Below are 20,312 nucleotides of genomic sequence, written 5' to 3' on the forward strand. Positions count from 1 at the left end.
GGAATGTCCCAAGACAACCAGAGCAAGGGCAGGATAAAGGGTCTGAAAGTGAGAGAGACCATTCAGGAAGAGCAGCCAAGAACTGTCCCTGCTGTGACACTGAGCAGGGTCTTCCTAAAGCTGCTTCCCCAAAGGCAGGGTCCTCCCAGGGGAAACCAAAGGCACTAGTGAACTGTGTGGGGAAGCTCAGCCTGAACATTGCAGGAGGTCGGATTAAGTGGTCCAACTCACCTCCCCTTCATATTCTGCTCTTCTCATTCTGTTACCTCAGGGCACCACAATCTATCCAGTCCTCACTTCTGTCCTCCATGACAGTAAAGAGTTTCCAAACCCACATGAGTTCAACCCTGGACATTTCTTGAACGAGAACGGCACCTTTAGGAAGAGCGAGTTCTTCATGCCCTTCTCAGCAGGTAAAGCACAGGCTTTCTCTCTCTTCCTCTCTCTGTTGACCTCTGCCTCTGGGCACCACCCAGCCTTCCCCGAGAACACACACTCCCTCTTCCCAGTGTTTCCTTGGGGCTGCTCCCTTCCCCAGCTGCATCTCTCATCTGGTTCAGACATGGTGGCTTCTCAAACCTCCTCCTGGGACTTGCTGATACAGTGATATGAATGGGACCCACTGGCACTTTCTAAACTGCCTCTCACTTTCCTACACCACCACCAAAGTCATCCTTAACCAACCTGTAGGTCCTTGGTAGCTCCACTTTTCCCAGCACCTCTAGGTACCTCTCAGGCTACGTGCCACCACTCACCTACCAAGAGCACCTTCCCTCCCTTTTCTCACCCGTGCTTTAGGTCACCTTACTCTTGCTCATCTTGCCCCATCTCATGCCCCCTCCACGTTCAGGACTTCTCCTGCTCTTGTTCTTCCTTCATCAAACCCAACCAAACTGCCAATGCCGAGGGTCCATCTTTCTCCAACAAACTCTTCTCTTGCAAATGTCCTTAGTAATCCTGACAGTCACCTCACTGCTGCAGCTGGATCTGGTCAATAAAGCTGCATAAAATATCTGCTTAGTACAAACTCTGAGCTACTCGGCAACACCTGTTGAGTGCAGTTTGCTGTTTTCACTTCCAGGGAAGAGAATATGTCCCGGAGAGGGCCTGGCACGCATGGAGATATTCCTACTTGTGGCCATCATCTTGCAGAACTTTACCTTGAAGCCTGTCGTTGACCCCCAGGAACTCAGCGTAACCCCAACACTGAGTGGGACAGGCAACGTGCCTCCTGTCTACCAGCTCTGTGCCATCCCCCGATGAACAGCACACAACCTCTTTCTATGGTGTCCTGAGCCTGGCTGCTCCTTTACATCTCCCTTACTGAAACCCATGACAGAAGCGTTGGCCCACCTTCACAAGGCCTCCAGTAAGACAGCCCAAACACATGCACAGCACAGAATAGACACCTTCACGGCTTACTGGAACTGCTCCACCACATTGCAGGGAAGGCCTGGGTGACCTTGCAGCCTGTTGCCCTGATGCTCCGTCCAAGGGTTCCTTCAGCCCATTGGCTGCGTCAAAGAGCTGATTTTCTCACAAACACAGCTACCACAGCTGCCCAAGACCAGCGTCTCCCACAACACGTATCCCATCAAGAGCAGCAGGCTTGGCAGATGGATAGCACTGTATGTGTCTACATTAATGACCCAATAAAGAAAAATCTATGATGATTTGTACCATCGTTTTCTTTGGGTTGAGTCAGTGCCCCACCTGCTGCTCCACTGTAGAGTAGATCTGCAGCCCCTGTGGTTAGTCCCTTGTGGGAAGGGCTGTCCTTCCCAGGGCAATGGTCCTGCTTTCTTCAGCCACTGGTCACAGTGCTGCTGCCTGCAAGGAGCCCCTGGCCAGTCACAGCACAACCACCAGACAGGATGGCTCATGGTGTGGGAGGGAAAGAGGGTCCTGTAGCCTGGCGGCTGTCAGCACCTCTCTCTGCCATTCTCGGGGCTGCCAATCCACAACAATTTCATTCTGAGTGACCAGTCTCATGGGGTTTCCCCCCTTGAAAATCCCCAGAGGGCCTGCCAGGGTGGTGGGAATATTTGGAATATAGTGATTTTATCCCTATAACAATGAGAAATCTCAAAAGTATTCCTACTTCTGGGGCTTTTGCCCAAAGTATGTGGCAACCTGTGAGGCAGAGCTAAGAAGTAAGCCCTCATTCCCAGGAAGAAGGGAACTGCACAGGGAAGGTGGTAAGGTAACGAGCTCTGGCAGCAGAGAGACCTCAGGTAGCAGGGCAAACTCCCATGAACTCCACTTTCACCACGTGGAAGATCCCAGAGCTACATGAACTCCCATGAACTGTCCTGGCAACATCTGAGCTGATGCAGGAGGTCAGGTCAGCAGATAAGTAACTAGCCCAAACTTGTGGGAAATTCAGTTTTTCCACGAAAGTATCAAGTACAGGTCTTTGAGAAGTGAAATGACATTTAAAAAGAACATCTACAAACTATTGCACCTATGCAAGAGAGCAAGGATGACTTAAGAACTCATGGGGAAGCCACAGAACCTTCTGTTGAGGTGTCACAGCTGAGGAGAGACAGAGGGATATGGCCAAACTGATCAAGCTGAGCGCAGGCAGTGTCACAGCCCTGAGGGGGTCCCACCTGCAGGGAGGAGCGGACAAGACAGGGGATGCAAAACTGACCATCAGAGCTATTCCATCCCATCTGCCCCATGATCAGTATAAAAGCTGAGCGATCAAACGGTCAGCTCTCGTTTCTTTAGTGGCCAACGTCTGAAGAGGACCCTTTCTCTTCATCCCGATGCATGTGTTCCTCACTCCAGAGATGGAATACAATTCCCATCCCTCTCTGAGTCCACTCTAGGACTTCTCCAGCGTCTGCCAGTGATATCACCTGGGAGCTTGATATGGTTTTGTATGTATTGTATCTATTTCATTATTTCTTTTTTATTTTATTATTAATATTTCGTTAAAGTAGCTTAGTTCCTCCTAAACTTGTAAATCTCTTTATCTCTCCTCCTCTTCTCCTGGGAGCCATAAGCCGGGGGAGAGCTTCTGTCACCGTCATAGGCCAATTTGGCCCGAACCATGACAACTTTCAACCTGCCGTTGCCACTGCTGGTGGGACGTCACAGGTACACAGACCCTGGTGTGATCTTGGGCAGGAAGCCTCCAGCTCTTTTGGAAGCCCTTGCAACACAACAGACATGCTCTGCAGTCTACCAGAGCACCTCTGGCCCTTCCAGGGGAGCAGTTCTTCATATCAGAAATAGGAACCTGTATGTGCCAGCTTCCAGCAGTAGTTGGGTGGGCTTCTTTGGTCATTGAAAGGACTAGTTGCCAGGCTACACTAAACTATACCCAGTCACTAACAAGTGCAGCTCTCTTTCAGCTTGGGAAGCCATTGCCCAGAAACCCTCTCAAGTTCTTGATTTCTCTCTTCCCTATCTGCTTCTCTCACTCTTTCCTCTAGGAGACCTCAAAGAGGTCAGTGTCTCAAGGTCTAGTCCCCTTCTCTTATGTCTTTTTCTTATCTCTCCCAGCAAGTCCCTTCTGGTCTATTTTGTGTCTGGAGACCTTTCTGCGCTTCCCAGAGGGATATTTTATGCTTTCCTCTCTTGTGAGGCCAGGCACCTCTAGGGAGAAAGACTGAGACACTTGCTGTACACTGAGGAGAACACCTCAGTATGCTTGTTGGCACATCACACACAGTGCGAACTCCACTGTGTGTGTCAGGAAGACTTCAGGAACAAGACTGGATGGCTCACCTCACTGAGAGCTTGTACAATTAAAACCAAAGAACAGAAACCCTAAATAGCACTGAAGTACTTCAAAGATGCTTTTGGGTCGGTGAACTTCCAGGAGCTTCTCAGTAAAAGATTGTGCCCATAGCATGATCTCTTTAACAGTAAACATTAGGTGACACAGAACAAGTTTGAGGAACACATTGTACATTTCTTGACCTCAGTTGGCTTCTGCAGCTGTCTGAGACAAGGCGTGTCTTTGATGGCCAAATAACACTGAGAGAAGTCCCAGTTTCATAACACGGGGCAGTCTAACAAATGATTGACTGCAAATATTGACTAAGTCAGCCACGTGACTCCAAGCCTGCTGTTGAGTTAGCATAGCTACCATAGCTAACAAAGCCCTTCAGTATATAAACTCGGGCTCCGCCAGCTGGAGTCAGTCCCTTGTGAGCTGCAGAAGCAAATGGAGCTCCTGGGAGCAGCCACTGTTGTCCTCCTGGTTTGTGTTGCTTGCCTGATCTCTGTCACAGCATGGAAAGGGAGGTCGGGAAAGGGGAAGATGCCTCTAGGACCAGCTCCCCTTCCCATCCTAGGTAATGTGCTGCAGGTGAAACCAAAGGACTTGGCCAGAACTCTCCAGAAGGTAAGGCTGCTTGCTGCTTCTCCTCTCTCACTTTCTTCTGTGGGCAGGGAATGTGTGGGACAATGCATGGGGACAACCTGTGGGCATAGCTAGATGAGTGGCAATCCCAGAGGAGCAGAAAAGCCATGAGGATCTCAGCTGCTCACCCTACTGCTGTTGGCACTGCTGATGGCTGGGAACGCTCAGCACACCCACATTTATCAGGAGAGCTCCAAACCTTGATCTGTGAGGCTGCACTGCCTGTGGTGGGATGCAGCAGCAAGGCCACTTCTCAGCTCCTCCTCCCTCTCTGCCCCATGGCCATGCTCTCTCTTGCATTTTGACAGCTCAGCGAAGAGTATGGACCAGTGTTCACAGTGCACCTGGGCTCTGACCCAGTGGTGGTGCTGCATGGACATGATGTGGTGAAAGAAGCCTTGATTGATCGCGCGGACGAGTTTGCTGCCAGAGGACACATGCCATTGGGAGACAGGGCCAACAACGGATTAGGTATGTTTGCTGACTGGAGCTCCTTCCAAGGAGCAGGGTAGGGCTGAGGCTTCATTTGGCAGATTTGGGATGGAATGAGGTAAAAGGATGCTGGAGGTAAGACTGCTATGCTTGGGAGGATCTGACCTGGAGAAGGGAAGCCAGAATAGGTAGGCTGTAATTGCGGCCTTCCACCTCCCAAAGGAGGAACTATGGAGATGGAGTCAGATTGATCTCACTGATAGGCAGTGATGGGTTATTGGCAACAGCCAGCAGCTGCAGCAAGGAAAATCATGTGCAGTGAAATCATATGACTGATGAATTGTTCTCATGGAGGTTGGGTATATGGTGGAGAAGGCCAAAAGCTGGCAGTTTGGACTACAGTACCTCCCCAGCTTGCCTCCAAAACACAGTACTCAATGACACGGCCATGTCAGTGCTCTCTGGGGGACAGGATTCACTGTCTCTGTGAGTCTCTGTTCATCTCCCACCCAACACACCCAAAACAGGTCCTCCCTCTTCCTTCTTGCTCTGCAGGGATTATTTTTAGCAACAATGAGGAGTGGTTACAAGTCCGGCGTTTTGCTCTCAGCACTCTGCGCAACTTTGGAATGGGGAAGAGGAGCATTGAAGAGAGGATCCATGAGGAAACTGAGCACTTGCTAGAAGAGATCAACAAAACAAAGGGTATGCTCCATTGCTAACACAGCTTACACTTCCAAAAAAAGGATCATATCAAGGGAGCCCATGCCTGGAGCATAGACTTGAAGTTTGCATGTGTTTTGTCCATGCACCAGCTGCCCTTCATTACACAACAGTGATCACATACTGTTCTTTTTGGAGGACCCTTCTGTGTCTATATTTCCCCTAAAGACCAGAGCGCAGGTTACACACAGCAGCCATAAGTAGCCAGAGTTGATTTTGGGGGTTCTTTTATGCTTTGTAACTTTTCTGAAACAACAGGAAATCCCTTTGACCCAACCTTCAAGCTGAGCTGTGCTGTCTCCAACATCATATGCTCCATCGTCTTTGGGAGACGATACGACTATAAAGACAAGAAGTTCCTGGCCCTGATGAACAACATGAACAACATCTTTGAGATGATGAACTCCCACTGGGGACAGGTACATTCAGTAGCCCTTTCATAGTGCCAACATTACCCTAGGGGAGTGGGAGGCTTGTGACCTTCCTAGATGTTTTCCTAATATCAAAGGATGGGGCAATGGTCATATGAGGGACCTTCCTGTTTCCTTCCAGCTCTACCAGATGTACCCAAATATCCTGGATTACCTGCCTGGACCGCACAACCAAATATTCAAAGAAATTGATGCTCTGAAAGCCTTTGTGTCAGAGGAGGTGAAGACGCACCAAGTCTCTCTAGATCCCAGCTCCCCTCAGGATTTCATTGACTGCTTCCTCAGCAAAATGCTGGAGGTAAGGAGACAGCACACAGCCCCAGCTCACCCCCAGACACACCTACGATGAGCCCCTTCCCTCTCCTAAGTAACACAGACATAAGAATGATCTCTTCCCAGGCAGCTGGGCTGTGCAGTGGGAAGACCCAACAATACCCCAGATGTTGCTGATGCCACAGCTTATAGCTCTGGCTCTGCACACTCACCAGCCAGTACGTACAGCTGCTTGGACAGCAAGACCTCCATCTGCTCTCACCAAAACACAGGGACATTTACGGTTGGGTCTTGCAGTTCTTTCACTGGTAAGCTGTTGGCAGGGTGAGGGCAACCAGGCAGCTACATACCATCTGCTGCACAGCTTGAAAGAAGGTGTCCCTGGGGTTGCTTACTGCACAAAGATGGCATTGTCCCAGGTAGCTGCTGCACCTTAGCAGAGAAATACAGCAGCTCTAGGAGAAATGGAAGGCCAGGGATGACACAAGACAGGGCCATGTTTCTCAGCTCAGCCAGAGAAACAGCCCAACCTTTTCTCACTAGGAGAAAGACAATCCCAATTCCAGTTTCCATATGAAGAATCTGATAACCAGCACCTTCGACTTGTTCATTGCCGGAACTGAGACCACTAGCACCACTGTAAGATATGGGCTTCTGCTGCTTCTCAAATACCCAAAGATACAAGGTACGTCTGTGACCTCTTCCTCCATAACTATTCCACTGGGCTGGGTTTCTGTCTTTCTTCCAAGTCTTCTTCTCTCTCACGTTTTACCCAAATGGGCAAAGTCATTGCACTATCATTCCCCAGGGTGGCTGTTAGAGGTCCCACAGCTTCGCTGGCATCCTCATCAGCTGCACTCCCCTCATGGCCAAGGACTTGGCCGAGTCCACACATTTAGCTCCTAGATAGCCAAGTCCCTAGGAGGACATTCTTTCCATGGGCCACAGTGCAGCTGTGTTCTAGTCAACACCAAAACCCACATCAACGCTCCTGTCATCTTTGATGTGTGATGTGGGGGCAGCTTAGGGCAACCTCTTTAGGGAGGTTTGGTTTCATTTACCCAATTGGTGATCTGTGCCTCTCATGACAGAGAAAGTTCAAGAAGAGATCGACCGGGTAGTGGGACGATCCCGAAAACCTTGTGTGGCTGACCGGCCCCAGATGCCCTACACAGATGCCGTGGTCCACGAAATCCAGCGCTTCATCTCCCTCATCCCCCTGAGTGTCCCTCGTGCTGTCACCAAAGACCTCCGCTTCAGAGAGTACGTCATTCCCAAGGTCAGTGGGAAGGCTGGATTATTTACCCTGTGCCCCCATCAACAGATGGTCAGGAAGATGGAAGGAAGTGGGTCATGGCAGGAGAACTTTGCCATGAACACTAAGAGGAAGAATTAGGTGGAATGTCCCAAGACAACCAGAGCAAGGGCAGGATAAAGGGTCTGAAAGTGAGAGAGACCATTCAGGAAGAGCAGCCAAGAACTGTCCCTGCTGTGACACTGAGCAGGGTCTCCCTAAAGCTGCTTCCCCAAAGGCAGGGTCCTCCCAAGGGAAACCAAAGGCACTAGTGAACTGTGTGGGGAAGCTCAGCCTGAACTTTGCAGGAGGTCGGATTAAGTGGTCCAACTCACCTCCCCTTCATATTCTGCTCTTCTCATTCTGTTACCTCAGGGCACCACAATCTTTCCCGTCCTCACTTCTGTCCTCAATGATAGTAAAGAATTTCCAAATCCACATGAGTTCAACCCTGGACATTTCTTGAACGAGAACGGCACCTTTAGGAAGAGCGAGTTCTTCATGCCCTTCTCAGCAGGTAAAGCACAGGCTTTCCCTCTCTTCCTCTCTCTGTTGACCTCTGCCTCTGGGGACCACCCAGCCTTCTCCAAGAACACACACTCCCTCTTCCCAGTGTTTCCTTGGGGCTGCTCCCTTCCCCAGCTGCATCTCCCATCTGGTTCAGACCTGGTGGCTTCTCAAACCTCCTCCTGATGTGAATGGGACCCACTGGCACTTTCTAAAATGTCTCTCACTTTCCTACACCACCACCAAAGTCATCCTTAACCAACCTGTAGGTCCTTGGTAGCTCCACTTTTCCCAGCACCTCTAGGTACCTCTCAGGCTACGTGCCACCACTCACCTACCAAGAGCACCTTCCCTCCCTTTTCTCACCCGTGCTTTAGGTCACCTTACTCTTGCTCATCTTGGCCCCTCTCATGCCCCCTCCACGTTCAGGACTTCTCCTGCTCTTGTTCTTCCTTCATCAAACCCAACCAAACTGCCAATGCCGAGGGTCCATCTTTCTCCAACAAACTCTTCTCTTGCAAATGTCCTTAGTAATCCTGACAGTCACCTCACTGCTGCAGCTGGATCTGGTCAATAAAGCTGCATAAAATATCTGCTTAGTACAAACTCTGAGCTACTCGGCAACACCTGTTGAGTGCAGTTTGCTGTTTTCACTTCCAGGGAAGAGAATATGTCCCGGAGAGGGCCTGGCACGCATGGAGATATTCCTACTCGTGGCCATCATCTTGCAGAACTTTACCTTGAAGCCTGTCATTGATCCCCAGGAACTCAGCATAACCCCAACGCTGAGTGGGACAGGCAACGTGCCTCCTGTCTACCAGCTCTGTGCCATCCCCCGATGAACAGCACACAACCTCTTTCTATGGTGTCCTGAGCCTGGCTGCTCCTTTACATCTCCCTTACTGAAACCCATGACAGAAGCGTTGGCCCACCTTCACAAGGCCTCCAGGAAGACAGCCCAAACACAGAGTAGACACCTTCACGGCTCCACCACATCGCAGGGAAGCCCTGGGTGACCTTGCGGCCTGTTGCCCTGATCCTCCATCCAAGGGTTCCTTCAGCCCATTGGCTGCATCAAAGAGCTGATTTTTCTCACAAACACAGCTCCCATGGCCGCCCAAGACCTGTTTCTCCTGCAGCATGTATCCCACCAAGAGCAGCAGGCTTGGCAGATGGATAGCACTGCATGTGTCTACATTAATGACCCAATAAAGAAAAATCTATGATGATTTGAACCATCGTTTTCTTTGGGTTGAGTCAGTGCCCCACCTGCTGCTCCACTGTAGAGTAGATCTGCAGCCCCTGTGGTCAGTCCCCTGTGGGAAGGGTTGTCTTTCCCAGGGCAATGGTCCTGCTTTCTTCAGCCACTGGACATAGTGCTGCTGCCTGCAAGGAGCCCCTGGCCAGTCACAGCACAACCACCAGACAGGAAGGCTCATGGTGTGGGAGGGAAAGGGAGCCCTGTAGCTTGGGGGCTGTCAGCAGCTCTCTCTGCCATTCTTGGGGCTTCTAATCCCTGTGAATTGCATTCTCCTTCCAGTTTACTTGGGCATATCAATTCATCTTACTTCTGGTCTGGACTCTTTCTGCTTAGTGAAAAGAAGAGCGTGTCTGCCTTTTTTCAGGCTGTTGCCAGAAGCTCAGACACCTGAGTGATGGGGCTCCAAACAACTCTCCGGCTGCTCTTTTTTACCATCAGTATCACTGCAAGGATTTAGATCTTATTTATTACAAGGAATGAACTTAAATTTAGGAGGAGAGCAAAACCATCTCTTCCAGAGAACTTGGGTACTCAAGGGGAACCTCATTGTGCTTCCCCATCTCAGAGGCATCTTTGCAAAGTTGTTCTTTGTGCATCCAAAGTCTCTTTGTCCTCTTCCCTGTAGAATTTCGTGGATGCACAACGAGAAAACTCTCTTGTTCATAAACTGCAACCGTGTGACCGCTGGTGTCCAGGAAAAGGATCGTGTCTGATATTTCTGGTCCCAGACACTATTTGGTGCTTTTCTTTCAGTGATAGGGCGAATGGTTTTCATAAATGGACTCCACCACAGGTGGCTCTCTCCTGGGCTTAGTTGTCCTCATGGGCTTTGCTTGTTTTTGGATGTCTGGTTTGCGGTGTTTGTCTTGATCTTCATTTACATAGGTATGTGTTGTCCCTTGCATCATGGTCATATAAAAGTCCTGGAGGCAAAATATAATTTCTGTGATGGTAGTCACAAGGTACTCAGAGAACTTGTGAGTACTGCAGAGAATACAAGAATTTCCACTGCTCTTTGGAAATGTTTGGCAGTATTTTGAGGAAAATATCATATTTGCTTACACTGCAGGTCCATCCCTCCTTGTCCCTCCATTTTTGCCCCTGCAGAATGCAGCTTTCATGCCTGTGTACCCTAAACCAAGGGCAAACCATTGCTTGCCTCTCATCTAGGAGTGCATCAAATGGACAGACGTACAACCAGAAACCTCTGATTTGATTGCTAACCAATAAAACTACTTTCCCCAAGTCAAGTCTATTTTGCCTGTGATGGTAATTAATGAATGATCCTTATCTCAAGCCACGAGTCTTTCGTTACACTTTCTCTCCCATGTCCAGTGAGCACAGGGAGTGACAGAGCAGCTTTGGTGGGCACCTGGTGTCCAGCCAGGGTCAACCCACCACAGCTCTCTATTAGCCCACGGTTACCCTTGAAGCCAGCCCTGCATTTAGTAACCAAATCAGTAGCAGGTGTGCTATGGTGACAATCAGTTAAGAGGTGACTTACATCTGGAGGTCTGGGAGGGGACGATTCATATTCATGTTCTTCCTGCCCATTGGAATGCTGATTGGTCTGTAGCAATGAACAGAACAGTGACAAACAACATCCAGCCACAAGAAGCACAGGGCAGTGAGAAACTGTTCTGTTACTAAACAGCTCCAGAATTCAGGACATACGCAGGGGGTAAATAACTGCACAGGGCATAATATTTGGGATAATATCCAACAGATTCTAAGATGGATGCCAAAACGCTCTTTCAGTTAGAACAATCACAGGGTACACTTGATGCCTGCCCATCCTCGTAGAGGGGAAACCTCAATGCCTGAGTGTTCCTCTTATTAGAACATCCAAATTCTGTCTGGTCTTTTAGCACGGGGGAAACCCCTCCCTTTTACATTTACTTCCAGAAAAAAACCAAACACAATGTTAACCAACAACAACTACAGAAAAATCAAGGCACCCCGGAGGTGGGAGGTATTCACCTGATTCCAGATGTAGTTCTTCCACTGGAGGACACAGACCACAGTCAAGATGACTGCAAGGGCCAAGGCCAGAATGCTGGGTATCCCTGCAGCCACTCCAACCACCCAGGGCTCATACTGACTCACAAAGAAAGACGGTTAGGTCAAATGCAAACAGTGTGATCCTTTAACTCTGGTCATAGTACCTGAGCAAGTGGCTACCATACAACAGCAAGAAAAGACAATGTTGAGGAATAAAACTGCAGCCCTGGATCGAAACAGTGGCATCCAGCCAGCTGGGATGGACAAGGGAAGCAGAGATTTGATTTCAGAGGGAAAACATTCCATACGATCAATTGCATCAAATAATGAAACAAACTCTTACCCCAGAAGAACAATCTGCCTGGACAGTTGTGCTTCCAGATTTTCGTGCAAAAGTCTAGGAATAAGATGTTTATAGAACATGTACCAAAAAAAAATGTTTTATAAAAAGCAAAAAAGGAGAGAGGCTAAGTGAGCAGTTGCAAGACCCAAACCAAAAACTCTCTGACTTTTTCTAGGCATTGCAATTTATCTTAAGTAAGGGTCAGGACATGTAAAGGACACTCTGGTAATTGCTGTGATGGCTAATGGCCTGCTTCCCTCATCACCTCCTCTCTCACTGGGAGAGAACAGAAATGAAATCTAAAAGGACATTCACGCTCCCTTTGGTGGAAGGAGCAGGAAAGAAAGTTCACCTGCACTAAAGGCTTAGCAAAGTCAAGTCTACCTGGATCTGCTCATTTCTACATAAACAGGAAAACAGGCTCAAATGCAGGACTCCGGGGACTTTAAGCATCTCACCTGTCTTTACTGCTACAATATAATGTCAGCAGTATTAGGACAGTATGTCAGAAGATCCACATCAACGCTCGCCCATAAAAGCAGCAAGTTCTCTTCCAGAATCCCACCCCCCAGCTCCTACAGATAACACGATGGCGAGCAGTCAGTTCATCTTCATCCTATGCAGTGTACTTACTGAGTTGACAGTTGAGTTGTAAAACAGTGAGAAAGACGTTGTTTCCTCCTGCAGAGAAAGAAAAAAAATAAAAATGAAGAGACACAGAAGTGAGTATTAGCAACTGGGAGATGCCCCTGGCCAGGCGTGGGAGTGGGGAGGGGAGCTTCTGAAGTGACTGAAAATGATGGCATGAGAACATACTCATTTGAGCTGAACAGGGAAGTCATGCTCATTACTCCAGAGAAAACAAAACCCCTGCCATGCTATTCAAGAAAGTGATATGAGGAAACATGAACTGTTTTGCCCGAATTGTTTATACCATACAGGGTGTCAGAGTAGTCATGGCCTTATCATTTAATGCATTTACCCTGACTGCTCCCCAGTGAGAAAGGGTAAGGCTGTTTAACCCCACTATGTCTTAGGAGATGAAGTACAGTGACAGTTTCTGATTTGAGGACAGCTGAAAATGATAGAAACACATTAATTCCTTCCTGACTAAACTGTTTCCACATGTAGGAAGGGAAGTATTCAGAACTGTCCCTGCTAGATGTGTTGTCCATCTGTCGGCTGGGATTTAGAGACTCTCCCATCCGGGAGGAACACAGAAACAGGCTTGGAGGCAGCCTTCACTGCTCTTAACCTCCTTTGCTGGTGCAGCCATACTGCTTGAAGCAATACTGAGTCCATCACATGGTGAGCTCCATCCAGTCCCAGAAACATCTAGGAATTAAATAAACTGGAGTGAAAGAGCAAAACTGCTGAGGTTTCCCTGGGAAACTCCGGTGCTCTGGATGAATGCAGTTAACACACACGTCCAGTGATCAGATGGTCTGGATTTACTTCTCAGATTTACCACAGGTGCTGCCACCTCTCAGCATCAACTCTCCAACATACGGATAATGCTCCCTTTCCCCCAGCTGCTGCTGTACTTGCTCAAGCCATGGTCACCCATGGGCAGGGACCATCTCCTCTTCTATTGCCTACAGCGCTCCAGGGGCAATACCTGGCCAGCTCTTGGATGGAGCCAGCACAGGCAACCTGCCATTCACTGGGAAGGGATGTGGAAGGGAGAAAATGGGAGATTCCAAGGGGACCAACATGGGGAAGTGAAAGAACAATGACAGAAGTTAGAGAGACCGAAGACACTAATCTATTATTTCTGTTTGTATGCTGATAACAACTAACTTGGTTCTGCACTCCCCAAGCTCTGCTGTCGATCCAAGGTCCTTGGAGAGTGGTGTGTTTTCAGTGAATGTTCATGGAATTTATTCATTATTACATTTCAGAGGAGAAAGCTGTTCAGCCTCAGAGCCAGCTAGCTGCTGGGATGAAGGAGGTTTCACTCTCAGCCACCCCCACCTGGCCATTCCTAAACAGACAGTGTGAGTTTCAGCAGGTCCCATCTCCCAGGACAGGAAACCTCCTCAAGAAAGATCCACTGCGTGATCCAGGGCACAAGCCCCCTCTTTGCTCCAACTGCTCTAAGACCAGGCAATGCTTCCAGGGCAGAAAAGCTGGGTCAAATGCTAAAATCTGAGCAAGTGTCTGAAACCATTACTTTTGCCATAAAGAAATGCAGAGCTAACAAAGGGGGCAGCTTGATTCATCTAGTTGGGGCAGAGAACGGGAGGGTTAAATGGTCCCAGGGAGCTTTTCATCCAACAGCTTAGCAGTCCCTGCGGCCTCACCTCTCCTGCACTCTGACCTCCCCCTGCTACTTCCATCCCAACAAGACCCAACTGACCCGACGGGAGGTCTCCCAACTCACCATTTCTCTCTTCTCCCCTAGAATTCCCTGCAGGCTTTAACAGCGGGCTGTCTGATGCCAGGGATGGGGGCTCCTCGTAGGATGGGTTTTCTCTTCCTGCTAAAAAACGATCTGTGGACCTGCGAAGAGGAAGAGAGGGTGGCGTTTCTCTCGGGCTGACTCAGATAAGCTGGCTGGGTTTCAGCACACCTGAAAGAGCCAAGTCCCTGCCAGGGGCAGGGTCTGGCAGGTGCCCCGGAAGCCGGGATTCGGGGTTCTGGGCACTCTGCCTCTTCTCTGCCTGCCCCACGGCACAGCAAAACCGCTCCTGGCCACAAGAAGTGTGTTTAATACCTACCACAAATCAGCCTGGGGGCAATGCTGCTTTTGCTTTCTAAGGCTCACATCTCCTCTGCCAGGGCACCTTTGCTGGAAAGGCCAGGACAAAGCAGAGGAATTCCTGCTTTTGCTTTCTAAGGCTCGCACCTCCTCTGCCAGGGAGAGGCCTTTCGCTGGAAAGGCCAGGACAAAGCAGAGGAATTCTGCTGGCTCGATGCTGAGACCAATGAGCCTCTCCGGTCCGAGGCATCCTTCTCTGAAGCGTGCTGTACCACTGGGTACACTTGAAAAAGATGAAGAACCTCCTGGCAGACAACGGATGGTCCCTCCAGCTTCTCACACGCGGTGACTGGACGGTCCCTGGGTGCTCCCTGGAAAATGAAGTCCTGTTTCTAGAAATAAGCAGAGAAAATGAGGACTGGCCACGTCACACAGTGCTGGCGGCAGGCAGTCAGTGTGGAAAGAGACGTTAAGGGGACATGGCAGTTGAACAGCAGGGAAGATATAAGCCTGCCAAAGATCTTTACACCTACAACAAGGAGATCACGCACACAGTAAGAACCAATCTCACTACAATCACAAACGTCTGTGTGTTTCTCTAAGAGCTGTAACTCCAGTTCATATTCCACCTTCTATTGTACCTCCCCTTTCCCACCAGCTTCACAAGGGCTGCATCATCTCTAGTATTTCAACTCTGCTTTGGACTCAAACTCCCTGCGTGACTGAAGGCTTCTCGTCCTCATTTTGGAAATGATGTCCAAGTGGTGACTTGACTGCCAGCCTCCAGGCTCACTCCAGCCATGATACACCAGTGCAGGAGGCTAGCAGGGTAGACATCAAGTAGGGGACAGAAAGAAGAAGAAAAGCATTCAAGGTTCTGCCTTAGCTACTGGACATTTTGCCACCACAGTGAGAGTGTGAACCACAACTTTGCAGTAAGGAACTTCTCCCTCATGCTCGTCCTGGTGTACTTTGCAGAGGAGTTTCACGTCCAAGGGTCTTTGGGACCTGCTGCTGAAGGCCAAACCCTGTAGTGCAGTAAATGAGCCTCCTCTTTTGAAGTCTACTTATGGACTAATTCCCAGATCCCTAATGTTTATCTCTGCAGATCTGCACCCCAGCCCACCAAAGCATGAGCGCAGAACATGAAAAACCATGACGTACTCCTTTGGCTGATCAACTTGTTCCTCTGCCCCACTTCCTAAATACCCTCTTGATTGCAAAAGCCAAGACAAAGCTGAAGGCTCAAGGGAAAGTCGCTTCCTGCAGAGAGTAAATCCCACCCGCTGTTAGCAGTAGACACAAACAACAGTTGGCAGGACGTGGAATGTATTAAGAAATTTCCTCCCCTCGAGGAAGCCTTAAATGCATGATACAACAGAATGTGCAACTGAATTCACAGTCTTTAATGAATGCTGAGACTCATTCTTGGCACGGGTACATTTGTGATTGCCCCCACACCCTCCTCTCCTCCCCCTCTTAAAAACTTATTTTAGTTAGCCAAATGTAAAACCACACAAAGACCAGAAATACGTATACACACCTCAGAGGGTCTGACATTATTTTTTTTCTTTTTTCTTAAGAAACTTTCACACATTTAGAATTATTGACTGTTAAGCCCAGTCAGTACAGCAGAAATATTCTACACAGATCACTGATTGAAACGCACAGTACAACAGTTGTGAGCACACTGTCACAAGAGACACCTGCATGAAAGCTGACAAGCGCAGTAGATCTGTCAAACCACATCGCAAGCATCTGCAGCCAACCAGTCTGGGGAAAATGGGGAATTACCAGAACGTGGAACAAGAGATGGCAAAGCACATGGAAAGTTCCTACAGTCACTTCTCTCCAGAGCCATTGCTCTCATTAGAGAGCCAGGAAACCTGAACCGCTGCTCGCCCCCTGAAACTTTTCTTCTGTTTCACAGGGATCGGTGTCACGCTTTTATTTCCAGACCTGAGTCACTGCGATTTTGGGTGAGTGGGGGCAAGGAAGAGAAGGACAAAAGCAGACCCCCATCTAGCAGAGCTCATTGCCCCAGACCTGCATGGTCAAACTGCTTGAGATGAGAGGTCTTGCCCGTTAAAAGGCCACAAAATTTGAAAACAGGAACAAAAAAGAGCTAGAAAAAAAAACCCAAACAGAAATAACATGGTTTTATACAGCCTGCAATAAAGCTATAGTCAATGGTACAGTATTATTCACATGACACTTATTAAGGCTTTGACTACTGGTCTTCTACATGCACATTTTATATACATATAATCTTGTGTGTGTGTGTGTATAAATTACTTTATTTTTCTTGTTCTAAGCAAGAAAATATTTTCATGCATTTGCTTCTCCTAGTATTCACAATACTTGGACCATATTCTGTTCAAGGACTTCTGGAGAGGGCTGGGTCTATTTATTATCCATCTGGGAATGCCCTCATCTCCAGGAATGTCGTTTGTGCCTGACAGTGGCGCTGGCCCCACACTTCTCCGCAGTCATACACCAGAGAGGAGGTGTCACCCCGGAGCCTGACAGTACATTAGTTATGTAAACATAGTAATCCTTGGATTATAAATACTTTATTAAAGCTAACATACCTCAGCTTTTAGCTCAAAATGGCCCATGAGTGCCTTAATGAAATATCATTCAGAATAAAGTCTTTTTTTTTTTTTTCTTCTTTTTCTTTTTCTTCCATATCAACAGCTCAATTACAGTGGATCCCCCCAAAAAGCAAAGTTTTTCCCTACTTTTTTCCCCAAAAGAAGTGCCAAGCTACCTGTTAATTCTGCAAGTCCACAGCTCGGTAGCTTCCATGTACATAAATAACCGCAACACAGAGCATGTCTGAGCTTTATAGCTCAAAGTGCTTAAGTCACCATCTCGCTCGCAGCCCTGCCATGAAGTTAAGAGACTGGGCCAGTAAGGAACGGGGAAGAAGTAGACACCAGCAGAGCTCTCCCTGTTCCTAGTCCCATGCCTGGAGCTTGCACATGTTTGACAGGTTCCCAGAGCTCACCAGAGATGGCCTGTAGAGTGGACCGTGTTCCTGCACCTTGGAGACACCTGACTATCACTGGCCCGGGGTTTGCTTCGTTGAGATGCCTCAGCTAGTTGATGTTGTAGAGCACTCCTAGGTTGTGGTGGGGAGGAGAGCAGCTCGGCTGTGAAAAGGAAGGGCTCACGTGGAAGTGGTACCAAGGAAAGGAAGCAGCGCAAAGAAGGCAGAGAAAGCAAACACGGGTGGAGTGAGGAGGAGAGATTCCTTACTTAAGGTAAGGACTGCCACAGCAGTCATGCCTTGAATGCCACCACAGCACTTCCTTATCAGCCACCACCTTTCCCCTGGCCACCACATCAAAGTACTTTCCAGTCAACATATAACATTGTCATTCCATGACAATTACTGCAAATCAGGTGCTGGGCCCTTCTTGTCACGGTGATCCAAGCAGCTGGCAGCCCTAACGAGACTGTCCCTGTGCCCCTGCCTACCTTTCATCCCCCAATAACCAAGACAATAAATAGATGGGACAGAAGGAATGATGGAGTCCCAGCCATCTGGTTGTTCACTTATTGCACAGAGTATTTTGGGCTGGTAGGGGAGAGCGGGTGGCTCCCAAGGTCCTTTGAGAAAATCCTACTGGGGGCGCCGTCCACATCATCTGCTCCAGAAAATGTGTTCAAGACAGCTCATGTGTACAGGATGCTTAGGAAACGTCACCTAGAAACGGGATATGCAAGAGATGAAGGCTTTTCTCAATTCAATATCAGTCTTCACTCCGCCCCATGGCAAGCTGTGCAAAATACAATGTTTATGCCCTGGCAGGTACGATTAGAAGACAATATTTGGTCCTGGGTATGTTAACAAGAAAGGGTCATGCTAATAATTTCAGAGGCAAACCTTTGAAACTGGATTTAGTTTTAGTTACAGAAAACACTGCACACTGCTTTTGGCCAGGTGCACAGAAGCTTAAAAAAAAAAAAAAAAAAGGACAAAGATCACAGCTAAATGTCTCAATCTTCAGACGGAAATGTCTGTGAGGAGCAGCCAAACTATTTTCTCATGTGCAATGCATCCTGAAATTTGGTACTTATGTATCGGGCGTGAAAGCCTTTCTTGTTGATGGTGTCGTCTGTGTGGAATCGGATCATGATGGAATCCCCTGCAGAGTAGATTTCTTCCAGAGGCTGCAGAAAAGTAAAGAAGACAGCACAGAGTGGTCAAGTCTGCAGGCTAAATAACTGTCTGCGCTATGATGCTGGAATTCAATCTCTCAGAATGGGCCAGGGAACACAGACACGGAGCGCTCAGTACCTCCTGCCCTGCTCTGACTTCTTGAGCACGTTCCCTTGCTCTTTGCATCCTTGCCTTTTATGTTGGAAGACTGGTGCCAGCCCACTTTGCAATCCCAGTTCTTCCACTTGTTTTTTGTAGGTCACAGTCACAGGACACCCTGGATGTTCTTGTTCCAGTCTTCTGAGTTTTCTCTAATTTGTCCTAATCTTTTCAGGAAATGACACAGTCCAAACCAGCCCCTGTTTGGCAGCTGAGGCCCTCGCAGGGTTCATTAGCAGCAAAATAACCACGTATCTTATTTGATAACTCTGGTTATCTTCCCTGCTGCTGTGACCTGCTACAACCTCCCTGTGCTTCTCTGCAGGACCAACACATTCCCAGCCATTCTCCATTTGACAGCGTGCGGGTAGGTAAAATACTACCCTGCTGCCATGAACTTCTTCACACCAAGTTGCTATGCTTTTTTAAACTGAAAGAAGGGAGATTTAGATTAGATTTTAGGAAGAAATTCTTTCCTGTGAGGGTGGTGAGACACTGGAACAGGTTGCCCAGAGAAGCTGTGGCTGCCCCATCCCTGGAGGTGGTCAAGGGCAGGCTCGATGGGGCTTTGAGCAACCTGGTCTGGTGGGAGGTGTCCCTGCCCAGGGCAGGGGGGTTGGAACTGGATGATCTTTAAGGTCCCTTCCAACCCAAACCATTCTATGATTCTATTTTCTAGACCATTTCCCCAGTTTTCAAGGACTGCTCTGACACACCAGCTCCTTGGATGTCTCACTTTAAATGCAATAAGAACCTTCTCCATTTTATTATCGGAGTCCTGGAGAAATTAAACCTGGAACCTCTAGTTTTAATCACACTAACAGAGTCAATCCTCTTAATGGGGACATAGGTAACAGTTTAAGATACAGCCTGGAGTCAACAAGCAGCTCTGCAAGTCCCTCCACCCTTTGCCCTCACCATAGCATGGCCACAATGTGACTTGGCTTCAGGCAGGAGTTGACTGAGGATGAAATTGGACTTTGGAAGCTGTTTCCAATGTTTACATGACACTTTTTGTTGCCACACATGGACCTAGGGCTAACAAGGGGAAGTCAGTCAAGCAAGGCTTTTAGACAACTCTCTGCATCAGAAAAAAATGGCTGTGATCCCTAGGAATAGAAGAAGAAACAAAATCCAGACACACCAAGCATTCTCATCAACAGTTGGTGAGAGCTGCCCCTCTCCAAAAAGGGTATGAGAGCACCCTCTTCCTCGCCACCTCCAGTTATGGCTATGAAATCCCCACCACCAGGGCTTACCCCTGAGCCACAGAAGCGTCCCAGGCGGGGTGCGGTGCTGTCGTAGCCATCATAAATCTCCATGTAGTCGTACCCACAGTCGGCCTCCTCCTCAATCTCAAACGTCTGGAATATCAGCTCCACCCCGTAACCATCCTCAGCCACAATCACCCACTCACAGTTCGCTTGGCCTGGGTAGTTGTTGTCCCCAAACTGAGCATGAGAATACAGCTCCTTAGTTCGTACTTCAGCCTTTAAGAGCCCACCACACTCTGGAGGAAGAAAAGAGCACAAAACACAGCCTCACCAAAGGCTCTACCTCACAACAAAGACTCGCCATCCCAATTTTGGGCCAGCTGTAGGGAGAGAAGACTTCCAGCATCTACAAAAGAAGTGAGTAGGA

General features: G+C 48.6%; 3 protein-coding genes across 4 annotated transcripts in view; 2 read left to right on the forward strand and 1 right to left on the reverse strand.

Moving 5' to 3' along the window:
- The window catches only part of LOC106896400 (cytochrome P450 2C19-like), a 10,664-nt gene extending 9,018 nt beyond the window's left edge, over positions 1-1,646 (forward strand). Inside the window, exon 9 of one of the 2 annotated variants that reach the window (XM_014956376.1) lies at positions 1,082-1,646. In XM_014956376.1, the coding sequence (XP_014811862.1) occupies positions 1,082-1,263 (182 nt within the window). In that variant the 3' untranslated portion in view covers positions 1,264-1,646. Of the gene's footprint in view, positions 1-413; positions 623-1,081 lie in introns of those variants that run through there. The other variant, XM_014956375.1, reaches the window with a different exon arrangement.
- A 2,485-nt stretch (positions 1,647-4,131) lies between these two features.
- LOC106896394 (cytochrome P450 2C19-like) lies at positions 4,132-9,278 on the forward strand. Its single transcript, XM_014956366.1, has 9 exons — positions 4,132-4,360; positions 4,687-4,849; positions 5,366-5,515; positions 5,792-5,952; positions 6,086-6,262; positions 6,781-6,922; positions 7,329-7,516; positions 7,907-8,048; positions 8,699-9,278. Exons 1-9 carry the CDS (start codon positions 4,181-4,183, stop codon positions 8,878-8,880), a joined length of 1,485 nt encoding a protein of 494 aa, XP_014811852.1. The 5' UTR covers positions 4,132-4,180; the 3' UTR covers positions 8,881-9,278.
- A 6,625-nt stretch (positions 9,279-15,903) lies between these two features.
- TLL2 (tolloid like 2) overlaps positions 15,904-20,312 on the reverse strand; it is a 94,044-nt gene continuing 89,635 nt past the window's right edge. The window contains exons 20-21 of the mRNA XM_014956167.1: positions 19,931-20,181; positions 15,904-18,523 (exon numbers count right to left, since the gene is read on the reverse strand). Of these exons, the coding sequence (XP_014811653.1) occupies positions 18,389-18,523; positions 19,931-20,181 (386 nt within the window). The 3' untranslated portion in view covers positions 15,904-18,388. The remainder of the gene's footprint in view (positions 18,524-19,930; positions 20,182-20,312) is intronic.

The sequence above is a fragment of the Calidris pugnax genome, unplaced genomic scaffold, assembly GCF_001431845.1.
Source record: "Calidris pugnax isolate Ruff unplaced genomic scaffold, ASM143184v1 scaffold196, whole genome shotgun sequence".
NCBI lineage: Eukaryota > Metazoa > Chordata > Aves > Charadriiformes > Scolopacidae > Calidris > Calidris pugnax.